This window comes from Strigops habroptila, chromosome Z (genome assembly GCF_004027225.2).
Source record: "Strigops habroptila isolate Jane chromosome Z, bStrHab1.2.pri, whole genome shotgun sequence".
Taxonomy (NCBI): Eukaryota; Metazoa; Chordata; class Aves; order Psittaciformes; family Psittacidae; genus Strigops; species Strigops habroptila.
In genome coordinates, this window is record NC_044302.2 from 22,288,152 (window position 1) to 22,306,292 (window position 18,141).

At 50.2% G+C, this 18,141-nt stretch overlaps 1 protein-coding gene across 6 annotated transcripts in view; it reads left to right on the forward strand.

The window, feature by feature from the left end:
* The window catches only part of CPNE2 (copine 2), a 55,607-nt gene that overhangs the window by 27,127 nt on the left and 10,339 nt on the right, over window positions 1-18,141 (forward strand). For all 6 annotated transcript variants that reach the window (XM_030511544.1, XM_030511545.1, XM_030511549.1 and 3 more), the window contains 9 exons: window positions 366-440; window positions 3,283-3,354; window positions 7,088-7,171; window positions 9,573-9,662; window positions 9,908-10,006; window positions 10,673-10,759; window positions 11,496-11,555; window positions 13,909-14,042; window positions 14,810-14,864. In XM_030511544.1, coding sequence (XP_030367404.1) covers window positions 366-440; window positions 3,283-3,354; window positions 7,088-7,171; window positions 9,573-9,662; window positions 9,908-10,006; window positions 10,673-10,759; window positions 11,496-11,555; window positions 13,909-14,042; window positions 14,810-14,864 — 756 coding nt within the window. The remainder of the gene's footprint in view (window positions 1-365; window positions 441-3,282; window positions 3,355-7,087; window positions 7,172-9,572; window positions 9,663-9,907; window positions 10,007-10,672; window positions 10,760-11,495; window positions 11,556-13,908; window positions 14,043-14,809; window positions 14,865-18,141) is intronic.

Genomic DNA, 18,141 nt, shown 5'->3' on the forward strand with positions numbered 1-18,141 from the left:
TGGTGGCAGGGTCACATCAGAAGTATTTAAAATGGGGTTTGAAAAGTTGAGTTATGATTTTGCTGGGAGCAAACCACAGTAGCTCTGGTTGCGTGAGGTCCCACCAACCTGCACACAAGAGCTGGTCCCTGGGTTCAGTGGGAGGTGTTGCTTCAGCCTCTTGTGCTGCTCTGCACTGTTCAGCTGCTGCCCTGCACCCTGTGTGCTCAGGTAATGGTGGTGACATTCGCAGTATCATGGTCATCCCTGAGTGTGATGCTTTTCTTCTACTCCTGTGAATGCTTAATCAGAATTAACTGAGTCACTTATGAGACTGCTTTTGATCACTTGTACAATCATGACTTTATATTCTTTGGCTTCTCTAGATCGTCTCCAGCAAGAAAATAACAAGGACTCTCCTTTTGGGGAATGGCAAGCCAGCTGGGAAAGGGATGATAACGGTACAGTTACTCCTTTACATTACCTATGGTGTGCAGAGGTGGATAATAACCTGGGGGCAAGGCAGCGCACTCACCTGGGGTCCAGGAGAGTCAGGTTTATCTCATGAACGTTTTTCCCTTTACCTCCTGTTTTTCTGCCCACTTTGTTGTCTTTGGAGCACTGTTTATCCCGGGCAGGGACCATGTTGCCTAGCATCTGCCTAGTGCCCAGGGCTATGAGTCTTGAACCTCTGCTTCAGTCTCTGAAACAAGGAAAACCTCAGTCTGGAGAAGTACAAAGTAAAACCCTGCTGCTGCTGCTGTTTGTTATCTGGTACAAAATGGCTGCTCAGCCCTCGCTGGCACTGCGGGAGGTGAGAGGGCTGATGCCTTTGCTGGCGATGGGTGGTTTTGTTTGTAGGAAGAGGACGCCGTAGCAACAATTCTCATAGCAACAGCCGCTGCTCCCGATGCAGACCCCTTTGGGCAGTGGCCTTCTCACTGCAGATCTCTTTAGCGATGGGGTTTTTGAAAAGAAAAGACTAAATTTAGGTGCATTTCCCTCCCGCCACATTGCCCATCCTTTTTAATCTCTTCTGTGTTCTGGGTTTTGTGAGATGCGCAGCTGGGCAGCAAAGCTGTAGGAGAAAAGGCCAGCAAGGAGTTAAGCTTCCACCAGGTTTAAAAGCACTGGAAGGCTTTAAAAGCCCCAGGACCTGGCTGCTGCATGTGCATCTCCATTGCTGTTTGCTCTAGAGGCTGGGAAAATGCTGCCAGCTTTTCTCTCTTAATTGCTGCAGTTAGTTTTTAAATGAAAGAGTAAAAGCCACAAAAGCACATGTGCTGGCCCCAAGATGTATACCAGCTCTTGACACCCAGTTCAATGCTCGAGAGGGAAGAACTGTACCAGATTAAAAGCTTCCAGGCAAGTTCTAAGGTTACACACATTATAAAAAAAGGAAAGTCATGCATGTGTCATTAAAAATCAAAGGATCTGAGACATCTGCTTCATTTTGTACTGCTGATGTGCTTTTCTGATCTGGGTTTGGTTTTTTTTTGCCCTGGCTTGGGCTGGGTGATGACAACAGGGTTGTGTGTGGTGGGCACCTTTCCCCACTGCTTGGCACAGCACACTGCTGGAGCATGGGCTATGGGCACTATTGGAGGAGCAGGCTCCAGCTTTGGACTTACACAGATAAAACATGGAGTTTGGAACCAAAGCCTACCTTCCTCACCCCTACCCTCTTCAGTTTTGTCCAAGTATCCATATCCTTAACTGAGATGCCACAGGGGTGAATGTGACAGAAGAACCTTGGCTGGGTGGATGTGGTTGTGTGAGGGTCCTTAGGTTTGAAGAGATGGGGGAAAACCCCAAAGCAACCTGCTATGTTTGTAAAATCAACCCTGAGACCTTGCTGCTTGCCTCTGTTGGACACAGAAGTGGGGATGTTGTTACTGTCCATGCTGGCTAAGAGAAGATGCCACCAGCAGCCTGCAGCAGTGTGGCACAAGGATGCACCTGGCTTGTCTGCACGGTCCAGCTTTTATGTAGCCTCCAATGAGCCCTAAGATGCTGGACATTGGCTGGGTGTGCTTTTGCAGGGATTAGCAAAAGGCAAATTTCATCCACTTCCCTACAGCTCCTCTTCCTCGTGCTGGTTGTGGTGACCATATGTGCCGACTGATGACTAGGTAGGAGAGAAACTTGATGCTGTGGCTTTGCAATAGGGAACTTTTGAGTTCACATCTATACACAGCAGAGGAGAAAATTGGGTTTTGCATGTGGTGAATGGGTCCTTTGTGGACCAAAGAATTGTGTTTGCCATGGAAAGGCTGGGAGGTTGTTCAGGATGTTCAGGAGCTGCCCAGGCAGGTTCAAAAGCTGTATCTCTGCAGACTCCCCGGCTCTCCTAAGTGCCAGTAACTCCTTGACTGCTCATTCTGCAGAAAGTTGTCCCCTTCGTTTTTGCAAGTTTTTCTACAAGCCTTGCTGTGATTACTCCACATACCTCCAGTGAGGACTTACCTCCCTCCAGGACAGCCTCCTCGGGAGCCAGCAAACAGCTGCACTTGGCAGCACCATGTGTGAGGGAATTGTCCACCCCGTGCTCCCACCTGGGAGGATGCTGCAGCCAAGGATGCTGGGGAACAGCTCAGCCCGCCCCGGGGAGCGGAGGAGGAAGAGGTGGGGAGCAGATGCTTGGGCAGGACACCGCCTTGAGAAGGAAAAATACAAATGATTCAGAAAACGGCTGGTAGCAGAAGTGAATAAATGCGGGTTTTTTGGGTTTTTTTGTTATAAACATTCCTTTTCTTAAAATACCAAGAGACTCATTAGACCATGTTCCAGACAAAACTGGCCCACTGGTGGCTGGCAGCTGAAGCCCTTCTGGAGTGTATGTGAATAAAGTCTCTTAAACTGAAGTAGTCTGGGCTGTGCTCCTGCTGCTGCAGTGCCTCAAGAGCAATGGTGGCTTTTTCACTCTTGGGGCTGCCTCTCCGAGTGATTGTGGGGAGATGTGGCTCAAGTCCTTGGTCCCACTGGCATTTCCCCCAGGGGATGGGGCAGCTGCTTTTTGCTGTGCCCAGGCTGGGACATGGAGGATGAGGTGGCACATCTTGCAGGCAAGGGTTTTTATGGCTCCTGCTTCCTCGTGGCTCGGTCCTTGAAGGCCTCTCCAGGTCTTGAATGAGCCCTCGTGCAGAAAAGCCACGTGAGACCAGCTCAGGTATGACACACAAGAAAGGGGCTTTATTTCAGGGGCTGTCTGGGGAGTCCTGGCACCTCATTCTCCCTTCAGGTTGTCCGTTCAAAAGGCTTAATTGTACCTGAAAATCAACACAACCTTGCTTTGTCTTTCAGATAGCTGCCCAAGAGCTCTTGGACAACAGGGTGGTTACGCTGAACATGGCCGGCAGAAAACTGGATAAAAAGGTGAGTGGGGTTCTGACTGGGGGATGCGATGTTAAACTTCTGACCCTCATAGGTTAAAGAAATCTCTGCTTTTGGGCATAGCAGTGACGTAAAATAGTCCTGCTGGAGCAAGCATCAGGATAAGACTGGAGGGGTTCAAGTCCTGGCGGTGCCACTGGGTACACCCATGCCTCAGTTTTCCTGTCGTCACAGTATTGCTTTCTTCATCACATGCACTGAGATGGAAAGCTGATGTGTGGCACAGGATCTGCATACTAGCATGTCCTAAAGACAGCAGATACACTACTTCAGTGGCTGTCATTTGGAAATGTCTCCTGACAGAGCTGGCAGCTTCTTTGGTGTCCTTTGAACCTCAGAAGCGCTGACAGCTCCTGGCTCGTTGCCTTCAGCCCCTGTGGAAATGGAGTGAACGTCATCTTGTATGTCAAACAGTAGGGCCCATCTTTTCTGAGGAAGAATTGTTGACCTCATGGTGTCAAGTAGTGCCTGAGTTTTGCTTTGGATATAATATGCAGGAAATCCAAAACTTCTCTAAACAAAGCCATCTGACCCTATTTACCAGTTAACCAGAGATATTCCTCTTAAACCAGTGCTATTGCTAAGTGATCGATGCGAATATTATTTTTCCCTTCTTCCTAGTCAGAACTTGCATTACTGGCAGGATAGTCCTCAGTTTCTAAACTGGGATAAAGCAAGCTTCCAGGCAGAAGGGTATTTGCTGGGGCAGAAGACATGGTTTGTTCAGTCCTGTTGTCCAAACCAGATGGATGCCTGGTTTACCCAAGCGTTTTTCCCACTTGCACTTGCTGGCAATAGCTTTTTCCTTGCCCTTCTGCTTACCCTGCCTAGTGCAGAGAACTAAATGCCCCTGCTAGGAAATCCCCACATAACTTCATAAATGGTCTGGAAAATGTCTGGGATGTGGCCGAGGATCAATCCCCATGCATGTCAATGAAGATATCCCTAATGCAACAGTTTTCTTCCAGCACCCCAAGAAGAAGCCTCTGTTCCCTTGCAAGGCAAGGGATGGGATTTCACAGCAGGCTTGATGTCCTTCCTTCAATCTTCAGGGTCCCTTTGCAGCTGTGGCCATTGTGAAGATCAGGGCCAAGGACCTGGCTCCTCCCTGCATGCCTGAGGCACACCTCCAGTTGTTGTACTGGCCACTTCATTGGTGGGACCACATGCTCCATGGGCAGGAGTTGCCTTTTTAACCAGGTTTGCAACCAAGCTCCTCTACCAGGCATAACCTAGTACATATTCTGATATTCTTCAACTAGGACACCATACCTGTGGGTCTGCTGCCCTTCAAACACACAGTCACGGTACAGAAATTCAGCATCTACCTGGTTACACAGGGATAAGGACTGTGGTATTCTTTCTTGGTCTCCATCCAGTTTATCAATAAGTTTCAGCAGAAAGCTCCTTCCTCAGTGACTGCCTGCTGATGGGGTTTCTGTGCAGACTTCCATAAGACAGCACAGCACTGCTCAGAGTCCTGCTTATGCGCAAAGAATGTTCATGTCACTTCACAGAAATTCAGATAGTCTCTGAACAAGGAAATTGGATGAAACACAATTCTTTTGGGTCATTATTGGCAGCTCCTGCCATGACCACCCTGAGGCTCGGACCTCTCTCAGGCTGCAGGCAAGTCCTCCTCCCCATCACACGTCCGTGGTTTCTCCATCCACACTACACTATGCTGAAGCTGCACAGCAGGAGCACGTCAGCAGCAGAACCAGCCTGATGCTCTTATTCCTTATCAGGAACCTGATCAGAGCCTGGTCAGCTCTTGGGAGAGTTGTTTTAAGGAAAAATCTCTTGCAGAAGGGTGGTACTTTCACCTGGTAACAGCCCTGATGAACTCAGAGCTGTGTGTACCACCGCAGCTGTGGGGACAGCTGGAGGGCAGAGATGCTTCAGCATGGCTCGGGAAGAGGAAGCACTGTGAGATGGGACTGCTGCTGGAAGCTGTAGTCTGGGGAGATGCATCTGGTGGAAGTGCCACCTCCACCCTCCTTGTCCATGGTGTGCAAGGACCAGTTTGGATGATTTGGATTCTTGGATCAGTTTGATCTGACCAGACCACTGATCTGGTCTGCTGAGCTCCTGTGGTTGCTCAGTTTCCATCTCCTGCCAGGCCTGCAGGAGTGAGATGTTTGTGGTTTTGATGTTTTAAAATAGTAGCACATAATCCTGTGTCTTGGAAACATCTCCCACCCTGCTCTGAATGGAGCAGTATTGACTGGGCTTGCAGACCAGGCTGCTGCATGTGGAATGGCAGCAGGCATCCTTCAAAGCTCCCTGCTGCCATCTAAGCTGGTGTCTCCACTAACCCATGCTGGGTTGGCTGTGAAACTGCACTGGATTGCATGTTAAGCCAGCATAAGCAGGGTCAGGTACTCATGGCTGGTTCTTTGATCCATCAGTGAAGCTTGAAAGTGTCAAGGCCAGGCTGCGGGTGAGCAGGATCAGAGCTGTGCCATAACTCTAACCCTGCAGAAAAAATAGCTTGGGTTTCTCTCCTACAAACATGTGAAAAAGGGTAGGAGAAAATAGCCCCATGTTACCAGAGTGCATCCCTGTGAGCCTTTTTGGTCTGCTCTTCTGGCAGAAGAATTCTGACTGAAGCAGGTTTTTGTTTCTCCGAGCCCAAACACTTTGCAGTGATTTACTTTTCTGGCTGGCTTTGGAAACAGGATTTGGATACAAATGTTAATGGGTTTTCTGCTGGAGCCTCACCAGAGCCTATGTCTGTCCTAGCTGCCACCTCCCATGCTGGCTGTGGACAGCAGCTAGTGGGGCATCCATGCTTCCTCCTCCTCCACGAGCAGTCCTCTGCATCTCCACTGCATCACTTGGAAGCCCCAAAAGCTCCTGTTCAAACTCTTAAGAAGTTCCTCCAGCTCTTTGCAGGACTCAGGCACCCACATCCCTCTGGGAGGAAAACCCAGCTGCAATGGCTTGAGTTCTCAGTAAATAATTTGGGATATTTTAGGCTTGTTTTTTGTTATCCACTTCCTAGTCTTGTTGAATGGGAATGAAGTTCTGTGTCGGAATGCTGGAGTTTCCCTGTGTGGGTGCCACCAGCACCGCCCTCCTCCGCTGCAGGTGCCCCTATGCATGACAGGGACACATTTTTCTCATGGGACACATATTTCTCGTAACCAGCAGCCCTTTAATATCTTGGAATATCTGAGGAGACAGGCAGGAAAGGCAGCACACACTGACTCAGGGCTGCGTATCTCAGCGGGTGTTACATGATCTCTGTTAACATCAGGGCAGCTTGCTTCTGAAAGATTTCCTCTGCTTATACTTCACTGCTGTGTGGAGGAGGGTGTTTTTTTCGTTTTCCCTCAAGACACTTGTGTACTTCATAATTCTGTTTTTCCTTTGAAGCTTTGGATGTTTTCCCGAGCCCAAACGCAGCTGCCTCCCAGCTGGGGCTGTTTTCCATGGCATCTGCATCCAGAGAGGTCACTGGTGCCAGGGCACATGCCAGGGTGCCAACTTGCCTGCAGCATCTGTGCCAAAAGGTGGCATGAAAGTCCATGGGATTCCGTGTGGCCAGGGTACGGAGGGGTGGCTGCCCATGGGTGCTGCCTGTTTGCTGGCGAGCTTGTGAGCCACTCTTGTGAGGACACAAGTCTGCGGGATTGGCACTGCTGGGGGAAGGAGCTTGGACGGGCTGCTTGCAGAGCACTGTGTGACCCATCCTGTTCTTCTCCCCCAGGACCTGTTTGGAAAGTCAGACCCTTTCTTGGAGTTCTATAAACCAGGTGACGATGGGAAATGGATGCTGGTCCACAGAACGGAGGTGAGCGCAACTCTAACCCAAGCTGCAGAGACGTGACTATCCTTACATCAGCTCCTCTTGCCCTTCATGGCATTATTTCACCAATGACCCATAAAGTGGAGTGGGATCCAGGGATTTCTAAACCTTACGGCTGCCTTCCCGGTACCCAGTCAAGGCTGCTGGACTCCAGTGGATAAGGATTTACTGAGGCTAGCAAGGACCTGAGATCTTTTCTGTGTTTTGCCCTCCTGTATCTACCAAGCAAAGAGTGAGATGGTTTTCTAACCCATGTTAACCCCTACGCTCAGCCTGGACATGGGCTGATCCCTGGACCACTCTCCCTCCACTTGCAGGACAGCAAGATGATCTGTGACCTGGGGAGATGGTGGAGAGAGGTGGAGGGAGGTGGCTTAGGGAATAGCAATGGGAAAAGATTAGAATGAGCTTTTGCCAGACCCTCAGCTAGGAGGACGCTCATGTGTCTCCAGCTTCAGAGCACAACACTCGGCTCATGTCTATTGGAGCTGGAAGCCACGGCCAAGGAGGCAAAGACCTACACCATGGTGTTTATTTACCAAGTCTTGCTGTAGGTTGTTTTTTACCACTGCTCTGCAGTCCATGAGGATTTCCCCCACTCACACCAGGATGTGTGTAACACCCCATGATCTGTGGTACTGATATAGGCTGACCCTAGCCCTGCTCTTTATTTTTTTTTGGTGCTTTCCCACACACATTTCCATGCATATGTAATTCATACCAAACTTAATATGTCTCGTGTATTTCTGTGGGAGCAGGCTGGGACCTTGTTTGATTGTTTCCTCCCAGTTTAGAGTGGGTAACGGGGCTTTGACTCACCAAGATGTGTTTCTCAGACATGTGGGGATTTGGAGTGACCTTCGGCAGTTCCTCCTGGAAGAGGCTTGGGAATTGGGAACGTGGCTTTGCACCAGCCATCGCTGATAAGCAGGTCAGGTTCATGAGGAGCAGATTTATATACTGGTTTTTCCTCTAGGTTGCTGCCCAGATTCTCCACTCTCCTGTTTCGCTGGAGAAGGGTCTAGCCAGGTTTTGTTTCAAGTAATGGGTGCTCTAACAGCCTGCTTCTTACCAGCCCCAAATGCATCCCATTGCCCTCAGAGGAGTCCCACACCACATGACCATCTATGTGTTTTGAGGCTGGATACAAAGAAATAAGGTTCCCATTCTTACAGCTTTTGCTGTGGAAATATAACCAGCTCTTCGTCTGATGCTGGCATCCCCCATGCCATGACAGAGGTGTCTGGCAGGGAAGGATCAGTGTGCTCATTACAGCTGATATTGAAGCATGAGTGTGGATGCTCAGCTGGCCGCCATGCGATGGAGATGCCGGATCCTTCCGCAAGCACTGCAGCCCGTGCTGGCTGCACGGGCACCCTCTCAGGGTGCATGGGCTCTCCCTGCTCTTCCCAGCCTCCTGCAGAAGGAGTTTACAAATTGCTGACTAAACTGTGCTTGCAGCGTCAGGGTTTCTTTCCGCTGGTCTCACATCAAAGCCTGTCTGTAAAACAAGATGCCTGTTGCAGGTCCTGTGTGGCTGTTTGCCTGCAGCAGCAGCCATGGACCTCTTCCAGCTGTGCTGTTGCTGCTGCAGCTGCAAGGGTCCATGGTCCTCCACTCCCTGTGTTTGCCTCGCACAGCCACCCATATCCAGCTTTCTAATACTCACATGAATCTCTCTTTTAAAGCACCACACCTTTGTGAAAGAGGGTCTTCACCTGCCTGCAGACATCTCTGAGGTACACGGCATGTGCCTGGATCCTGCCAGTGTTTGCTTTGTTTCCATCAAAGAAACCTAAGCAAACAATTGCATTCTCGCAGGAAATGTCAAAAAGCATCAATTAATATTTCTCCAGCTCAGGCAGTGGATGTTACGCAGACGAGGCAGGAGAGCTGGATGTGCCCAGGGCTGTTTGGCCTTCCCGGCTGGTTGCGGCATCCTGCTGCTCCATCTTCTTGGTGGTCAGACCCCAGATGGATATAGGCTGCGCTGGGGTGCTGGTGGGGAGTAAGCAATGAGTAAGGTGCAAGCAGTGTCATTCAGAGGGTGTAAATATTAGCTCCTGGCCTTGAACCGATGGGGTAGGTGGTTGTGCCCATGCTTCCCAGTCTGCTGCAGCTGTTTTCTCAAGCAGGTTTGTTTAATTGTCTCAGAGGTGTAATGCAAAGGAATCTGTTGTAACTCACAAGTGCTACAGCCTGAGAAGAGTGGGCTGCTCTGTCTAAGTTAGGAAGGCAGAAGAGGGCTGAGATGGAGCTTCTGCAGCTTGCCTGGCCTGCCCCACTGAGGACCTCGTCCAGGATTGGAGACGTGTCCCTGCTTTATGCCAGTCTCCCCCTGAAGATGTGTCTGTTGTAATAGCATCCCTCTGTTCCCACCCTACAGGTGATCAAGTACACACTGGACCCCACCTGGAAGCCCTTCACTGTGCCTTTGGTCTCACTGTGCAATGGAGATGTGGAGAAGCTGATAAAGGTAATGGGAGGCCCTTCAGCTTTCATTGTGGTGGTCAGCCTCTGGGATTGATCATTAAACATCCAAAACCCCATGGCTAGTTTATTAAAAAAACCCAAACCAACCAAAGCAGAACAACCCCCAAGCCCCCCCAAAACCCCACCCTTTTTTGGGGTCTCCAACAGGACAGGTTGGGAACTTCAGCAGGTCTCCTTGCAAGAGGTAGTGTCTGTGTCTGAGGCTGGTTTGTGCTCCTTCCGCCCTAGGTGGTGTGTTACGACTATGACAGTGATGGGGGACATGACTTCATCGGGGAGTTTCAGACCTCGGTGGCCAGGATGTGCGAAGCCCAAGATGTCTTTCCAGTAAGTGCCAACACACTTTCGGGGAAGAATAAGGAATAGGCTCCTTGGAGCTGGCAGTGGATTTCGGTACTTGCTCTGAGACCCTCAACCTGTTCTGAGAGGCCAAGTCGAGCCACCTTTCTCCTTCCACCGCCACCATAAGTGACCAAAGCCACAGTTGTAGCTAAAGCATCTGCACTATAGAGAGAGCTAAGGCAGTCTTGGGCTCTGCTGAGATGTCTGAAGCAGTACTCATGATTTGGGGGGTGCCCTGTGATTTGGAGGGCCAGAAGGGGACATGTGACATGCTGCACTGGTTTTGTGGCCAAAGCTGTCCCCGTCTTCCACTTGAAGTTTTGGACAAAAGCCTTGGCAGATGCCACCTGATTGAAGGCGTGTTGTGAATACTCATGAATAAGCAGTGCCTTTCACTGCTGTCATTGCTAGGAGTACTGCCTGCCCTAATTATTCATGTGTTTGACCCATCCTATCCCCTTCCCCAGCTTGTTCTGTGCCTCCAATTCCATCATTAAATACCTGTACCTCACTATGATTCCTTTCTGTCTCATCAGCACTTTGAGAGGCAGGGAGGGAGGGTGCCCGTGGGATGTGGCTGCTGGTAGCATCTGCAGCCCCCAGCACAGCCCAGCACCATTCTCACACCAGTGTCTGCCTCATGTGTTACAGCTTGAGATGGAGTGCATTAACCCCAAAAAGCAAAAGAAGAAAAAGAATTACAAGAACTCGGGGATCATCATTGTCAAGTCCTGCAAAGTGAGTATGATGCCAGGATGTTTCCTTCTGCTCCTGACTGAGCTCGGCTCTTCCTGAGCTCCCCCATCCCTTCTGCCTCCAGCACCCTTGCATTTACAAGTTCAGGTCCAGCAGAGCATGAATCAAAGTGTGATTTCCTTTCTGCCTGGGTATCTTGTTACTTGGAGCACCTGATGTACCAACTTGCTGGTGCCACCCTATGCCCAGCTAGCCACAGACCCAGGAGGACATGTTCAATAGAGGCAGCATCTGCACAAAGCCCAAGCTTTAGGTGCTTACTAACTCCTTGGTGTCAACTTGGGTAAGGGTTAGGTCAGGTAAGAAGAGTCTCTGTTCTGAGCTAAGTCCTCCCTTTGTATGGCACCAATACAGCTTTTCTCACACCAGATCTGCAGGTGGCATGAGACTGTTTTGGCCTTGGGGAGAGGACCTTCCATTTATTTCACCATGATGGACACTTCCAGCTCTGAAGGACCCCTGTTGGGCCTTCCAGCCCAGCTCTGGCCCAACACACAGCCCTGCTTGGCCTCATATGACTTGTGAACTGCCAAAATGCTGCCGTGGGAGTCCCAGGTGGTTCTTCCCATTGCTCTGCCAAGTGGCTGAATGTCTCCAAAGGCACAAACTCGCAGCGGCACAGGCTTGGGCACTTTCTGTGGGTTTTCTGGTATTTTTTTTGTTCTGCAGTGGTGAAGATTGCTGAAACACTTCTTGGTTTGGTTTGGTTTTCTTTCAGATAACCAGAGATTTCTCCTTCTTGGACTACATCCTGGGAGGCTGCCAGCTGATGTTTACCGTAAGGACTTTTGCTCCTCTTTGCCCAGTAATAGTAACACATATCTAACAGTCAAAACCAGGGAGGGAGGTTCTGCATGAGATTTAGTACCAGCTTGGGTGGCTTCTCATGGCAACGAGGAGCTGCCTGGTTTTGCTGTTAAACCGTGTGGGTTTGGGATTTCGAGGGTCATTACTGTGATGCTCAGGTGCATCCAGCAGCATGGAGGGAGTTGGCTAGACTTTAGCTGAAGGTCAGACTCACACAAAGACCCTCTGCCCCTTCACAGAACGTTACCAGCTTTTCTCCCCATCGCAGGGGTTTTTGTGGAAGCTCTCCTTGTTTTGAAGCCAGCTGAGAGGCTTTGGGCTGTTCATGAGGTGGTTTTCTCTATTTTTACTGGCATTTCCACCTTCTTTCAAGCTGGACCATGGCTTGTCAGGAGTAACTAACTGAAGACATTACAACCCTAAGTGAAACCACCACAACACAGAAGTGGGGTTTTCAATTTCTCCAAACTTTTCTGATGCAGTATCCAGAGAGCTGTGGGCACTCGCAGGATTTCAGTTTGTATTTTGTTGTTTCATCTAAAAACATGATGGGGTAGGAGAGTAGGAGGAGAAGGAAGAGTTGTCATAGGAACAGGAGGGATTGGGAGAGCTTTTGTGTGCCATTCTGCCGCTGTGTGCTCAGGTCGTGGTGCTGGAGAGTGAAGAGAAAATCATTAAATTTATTGTTAGCATAGAGCTCTTGTGTGAATTAGCCTTGAATAATGAAATCTCTGCCCACCCCATCTAAAGATCTGCTGGTTATTGGAGGGTTTCTCCCCTGCCCAAGGCGTCTTTGGTCCAAAACCCCGGGTGGGTTTGCGATGGGTGCAACACTGCAGGAACGCTGGAGCTGGTGCGTGTGCCCCTGCAGTTTGGAAAGGTGGCTGGTGTCCTCCCAATGAGGGAGGCAGTGGGGAGAGAAGGGCTGAATCCACAGAGGAGAGGGGCCTTGTGTCCAGCCACTTGCCTCGTGCTGCAGGCAGACCAGCTGCATCCCTCTGGAACTTGTAGCCCCAGTGCTGCTCTTTGTGGCATTGCTTGTCTGACTCTGCTGAGCCCCCCTACCGTGCCCTCCTTTCCCTCTTGCTCTCCAGCCATGCTTGTGGTGGCTCAGCAGGAGCTTGGCACATGGGCATGGGTGTTACAACAGTGTTGGCAAAGCTGTAAGGTTGTTTGACGAAGCAGTTGGGTTTTCATAGAACCATAGGATAGTTTGGGTTGGGAGGGAACTTTGAAGATCATCAGTCCAACCTGGGGACTCCCTCCATTAGACCAGCTTGCTCCAGACCCTGTCCAAGCTGGTCTTGGACACTGCCAGGGATGGGGCAGCCACAGCTTCTCTGGGCAACCTGTGCCAGCACCTCACTACCCTCACTGAACAACATTTTTCTCTTATCTCCAATCGAAACCTACCCTCTTCCAGTTTAAAACGATGTCCCCTTGTCCTGTCAAGCCTGTTTTACCAGCCAGCCTGGCACAGGGTGGTGGCACGTCCTGGACTGTGACTGTTTTGCCCCAGCCAGGCCAAAGGCCTTTCTCATCCAAATCACAGTTCAACCTCTCCCATTACAGACACGGAGCAAAATCCCTCGTGAATCCGCTGAGCTCAATTTAGCCCCGGAGTTATTCTGGGGTTTGCATATTTGCTGAGCAAACAAGGCGAGTGCAGTTGTGCCGCCCGCTCGCCTCTTCCCGGCTCTTCCTTCCCAGTCATTTCAAATCAGTTCAGCGTCTCGCCTCTGCTGACCAGATTTACTGAGTCTGGGATAGGCATTTCTACACATGTCTTTAAATAGCAAGCCTAATTGAGGAGGGAGAAGGATGAGTGCCTTGCCAACAAAGTCCCCTGAGAGCTCAGCATACATTGGTCCCCAGGGAAGCCCAGTGAATTCCCCAGGGAGAGATTTGCTCAGGGCTGTGACTCTTTGATCAAAGACCTTGAGATCCAAATGCCCAGGTGGCCCTGGCTGCTTTCGTGTCCATGGAGCTACTCAGATTCTGAACTTAGCACTTGGGAGATGAGCAGTGAGGATCCTGAGCTGGAGATGGTATGGCTTGCTGCATCAGCAGGGGCTGCTTTCAGGACATGATATGTGATGCTGGCTGGTGAAAAATGTAGGTGTAATAGCGAATGGCTTTGCCTAACTTAGTATTGAATTAGCTTTTTTTAGGGAAGGTGAAGAGCTGATAAAATGTTTCGAGTTTGAGTTTTGGGTCTTGATGGGGCTGTGTATAGACCTCAAAGGCAATGAAGGCTTAGTGGCCAGGTCTGTGGTGATGTCTGCTAACGGAGGATGGGTCTGTGCTTCTCTCTTGTCCCCCAGGTTGGGATTGACTTCACAGCCTCCAATGGGAACCCGCGAGACCCTTCCTCTTTGCACTACATCAACCCCATGGGGACAAACGAGTACTTGTCAGCTATATGGGCTGTTGGCCAGATCATCCAGGACTATGACTCGTAAGTACCATGCCTCTCTGCCTCCTCCCTGTTTTGTGGATGTTTTCCTGGCTTCCTGGGGGGCTGATGGGATGCATGTGCCTCGATTTCCCATCTGCAAGGTCAGGATTAAATAACACCTTGCTTTTGAAAAACTCCTTGGAGAAAATTTCCGTATACATTGGGATGCAGGAGGAGGACAGGGTAAGGACAAGGCTTCTTGTCTCCCCCCATCACTGCCATTGAGAGGAAGGGTGCTGTAGCAAAGGTGGAGCATCCAGTTGGTGCTTTCTTGGTGCAGAGGCAGATGCCCTCAGCTTGCTGGTATTTGCCTTGTTTCTCAGTCACCCTGAGGGTGCAACACAGAAAAACATCATCTTAGGCATCAACAAAGAAGACAAAACAGGAACCTTGGTCTCGCCATAATGGCTTTTGTGACCAAAATGAATAGTTAGTTTTTGTTTTAAATCTCTAGGGTTACACGTCTGCAAGAGATGCAGGTGTTTGGGCAAGAGGATGCTCCTGATCCCTATGGGTAATGAAGCAAAGCTCAGATCTTAGTTTTCTCTAAGGATCAAAAGCCAAAGTCGAACATGTATTCTGTCTCTGTTTGGCTCATGATTTTTAAAGGCACTGTGTTCTGGGGGAACGGAGGGCTGGCTGCTTTTCTAGCTGTCGCTTTCTGTAGCTGGGTGTTGGGCAGCTGGTAGCACAGGGAGGCCATGGCAAGAGCTGAGCCAGCCTACTTCCTGTGTGTACATACACCCACTGTTTCACTTCTCTTTTAGAGACAAGATGTTTCCTGCTCTGGGATTCGGTGCCCAGCTCCCGCCAGACTGGAAGGTGAAGTGTTGTGCCTAACTGCATGTTTAAGAGGGATTTGTCCTGATATTTTCTGGGCAGGAGCGGAGCTGCTGGGGCTTCCCAGCTGGCTTGGACAGGAAAAAGTTGCTGGGCAGAGGGGGAATAGGCAGATGTGGGATTTCAGCTGGTGGAGAGTGAGATGTGACAGTGTGAGTGGACCGTGAGGTGGGGATGGGGCACGGGCAGCCCATTCCTCTCTTCTAAGCTGGTATGAAAGCAGCAGCTCCCTGGCATTAACAGGCAGAGTCAGGCATTGATTCATTTTCCTGGCAAGAGGCAGGAACAATTCTGGGCAGGGGAAAAGGCCACTGGATGAATGTGTCAGATGGTGGCAAAGCCTGGAAGGGGGCAGGGAGCTGGTTACCCTTGACATGATGCAGCCTCCAGAGCCAGCAAGAAGTGGAGCAGAGGGATTTTTCCCCAAAAACACCTTGACCTTTTGTTGGGATTAGGCACTAAAGGGGTTAAAGACACCATGGTCCTGCAAGGGCCTGAGTTGGAGCATCCTGCTCCTCAGGTGGGCAGGCACTGCTTGGCTGATGGGAAACATGTTGTCATGGCTGAGAAGATGTGCTGGGGCACCACCATCGTTCATTACTGGCGGGGTCTTTTGGCTGCTCTTTGCTCATGCCCTTAATGTGCATTTTCTTTCTGCTTGCTGTTTTTGAGAAGTTCCCAGCTTCAGGCTGGGATTCAGTATCAGTGAGCCTGTTATGTTCTTTAGGGTGGCAGCTCTGCTCTGGGCTGAGCGCAGTGGGGCATGTTAAGTCACAAGGCTGAGGATGTCCTGCCTGCTCTGGCTTTGTGCTTTTCTCTGCTTTCCCAGCAGCCAAAATTCATATGATTCAAGTGGGAGCTCTTGCTGTTTGCCAGCCACAGGAGGAGATCCCTCCATGTGCACTTTGGTGCTGATTCATCCTCCTTGGCCGGCAAATGTCTCTGGTCTGTCACTTCACAGCTTTCGGTGGGAAAATCTTGGTAAGCAGCTTCCAAGGACTTACAGCCAGCTGCCATCAGGGATTTATTAGCTGGGGAGAGGAATGGCAATGGAAGGCGCAGTGGGGATGGAAAGGGTACACTGGCTCGGGCTACTGGGGGAATGGGTGAATAATCATTGCGAGCATCCTGCTCTGCTGCCCCTGTGTGTGGGTCAGTGCCCATGGGAAAGGCATTGCTGGGCTGGAAACACCCCTTCCTGCAAGGCTGGAGGTGGTACAGGGCTGAGGATGCTGGCTAGGGGCTGGAGGGCAGAGAGATGCTTCTCCTCGTCTCCCGCTGTGTCTGCCTCCTGCAGCCTGCCACAGAAATATTTTGGGCTGCTCCTATGGGCCTGGGGATGCTCTGTAAGCACTACCAGGAAAAACACCTCCTTTTCCCCCAGGATGATGTCTAAGCCCAGGTAAACCCCAGCAGAGAGCAGCTCTCCCTCCCCAGGTGCTTGGCCCATGCCTAAAGGTCACCCACCCAAATGCCCAGAGTGACCCATCGATTGCCTCAGGTTAGCATGGAGGCATCCCCAGTACATCATCCTGCACCACTCCAGCCTGGGACTTCATCCCTCCCCAGCTCGCCTGGCATCATTGCTCAATTCCCTTGTTAAAGGTTTTTGGCCATCAAGGCTCATTGGGTAGTTTCAAAGCCAAAGCAATCACTGAAACCCATGTCCTGTGTTACAGCAGGCAGGCGGCACAACACACCCAGGGGCACAACGAGGGGTGGCTGTTGTACCCACAAACTCGAGTGAAACAGAGAAGATGATTAAGAGATAAGAGCAGCATAAATCACACGTTGCCATGGCTCCCCCAGCGCTTCCCAGGCGCCCGTCGCAGCGAGATGTTTTGCACACAAAAGTCTCATTGGAAATGTCAAAGAACATCTTGCCATGTGTCAGCTCTGCAGAGAGCCTCAAGCAGTTTCCCAGCAAGGAACAGGAGAGGGAAGCAGATGGGTTTTGGTTTCTCAGGGATGAGCAAAGGCGAGGCAGCAGTGGAGAGGGTGATGGTTAACATCCGAGCCCCACCAGTCACCCCGTGTTTGGGAGATGGGCTTGGCCGAAGTGAGCTGGTGGCTTTGCTGATGTGCCATCCCCAAGGCTTTGCATCCATTTGCCTTTTATATATATATCTAAGGAAACTGAGTCACAGCAGGGGTGGAATCACTGGGGGAAGTGCCAGAGAACCCTCTGCAGTGTCAGTTCTCTGGCATACGCTCTGGACGTGTGTCTGCAAGGCACATCCCTAATTCCTGATGGGAAAGGATGGAGCTATGGCTGTCTCCATCCTTCAGAGGAAGAACACACAGGCTAGCTGCAAATGAACGTCTTACCTTTTGGGGTGGTTTGAAAGAGTTTCTCCCTGTGAGTTACTGGTGAATGTGAAACCTGTAGGTGCTCCAAATACATTTGGCTGCACAGAAACTGTTTTTCAAAGTATGAGCTGGATAGAGAACAAGATCCCTTTTTTCTCTTTTTTTTTTTTCCTTCATTATTTTGAAGCCCTCCTGTTGAGTTTTCCAACAGATATATATATATAAAATCTGTAAGAACTCCAGAGGAGGTTTTGCAACACTTCTGCAGGGGGTCTGCTGTATAGACAGTGAGGAGCGCAGCTCCAAACCGTTTTGTTGCAGCTTAAAAGAAAGAGAAACCTCTCTTTTGCAGTGAAAAATATGAAAATATTTTTGCTTGCCTCATCTATAAATACTCGTATGGCAGAATTTTGAATACAAAATTTGAGCCCTTTACAACTGAAAACCAAGAAATTGGAATTTGGATATTTTGCCCAAAATTGAGGCTTCTACAAGAAAGGGCATATGCAAAACACAGTCATGCATTTCAGACGCCATCTCTTCTCTAACCCAGGGGTTACTAGTGGCTGGGAGTGTTACTGGTTGTGCTCAACAGGCATGGAGAGACCCAAGCACGCTGTTGACGTCCACCTGTCCAACAGCTGAGCAGCTCCGCAGCACGGGGAGGACTTCTGGTTGACCTACTTTTGTTTTGTTGCTGTTTCCCACCCCACAGCCTCTTGCAAAAGTAGTTTCTGCTGCTTTTGATACAATGCCCAGTATAACTGGAAAGTCTGAATCAGATGCATGTTGCTTTTGAAGTCTCAGGAGGACTTCTGCTTCCATGGCGCCTTAAAGGACAGTCATTTTGCCAGTGTTACGAATACACATGTCCCCAAGTGCTCCCCGGCTGAGAAGCTCAGCAAACCTCCACCCTTCTGAGAGGGAGAAAATATCCTTGTTTTGTAAC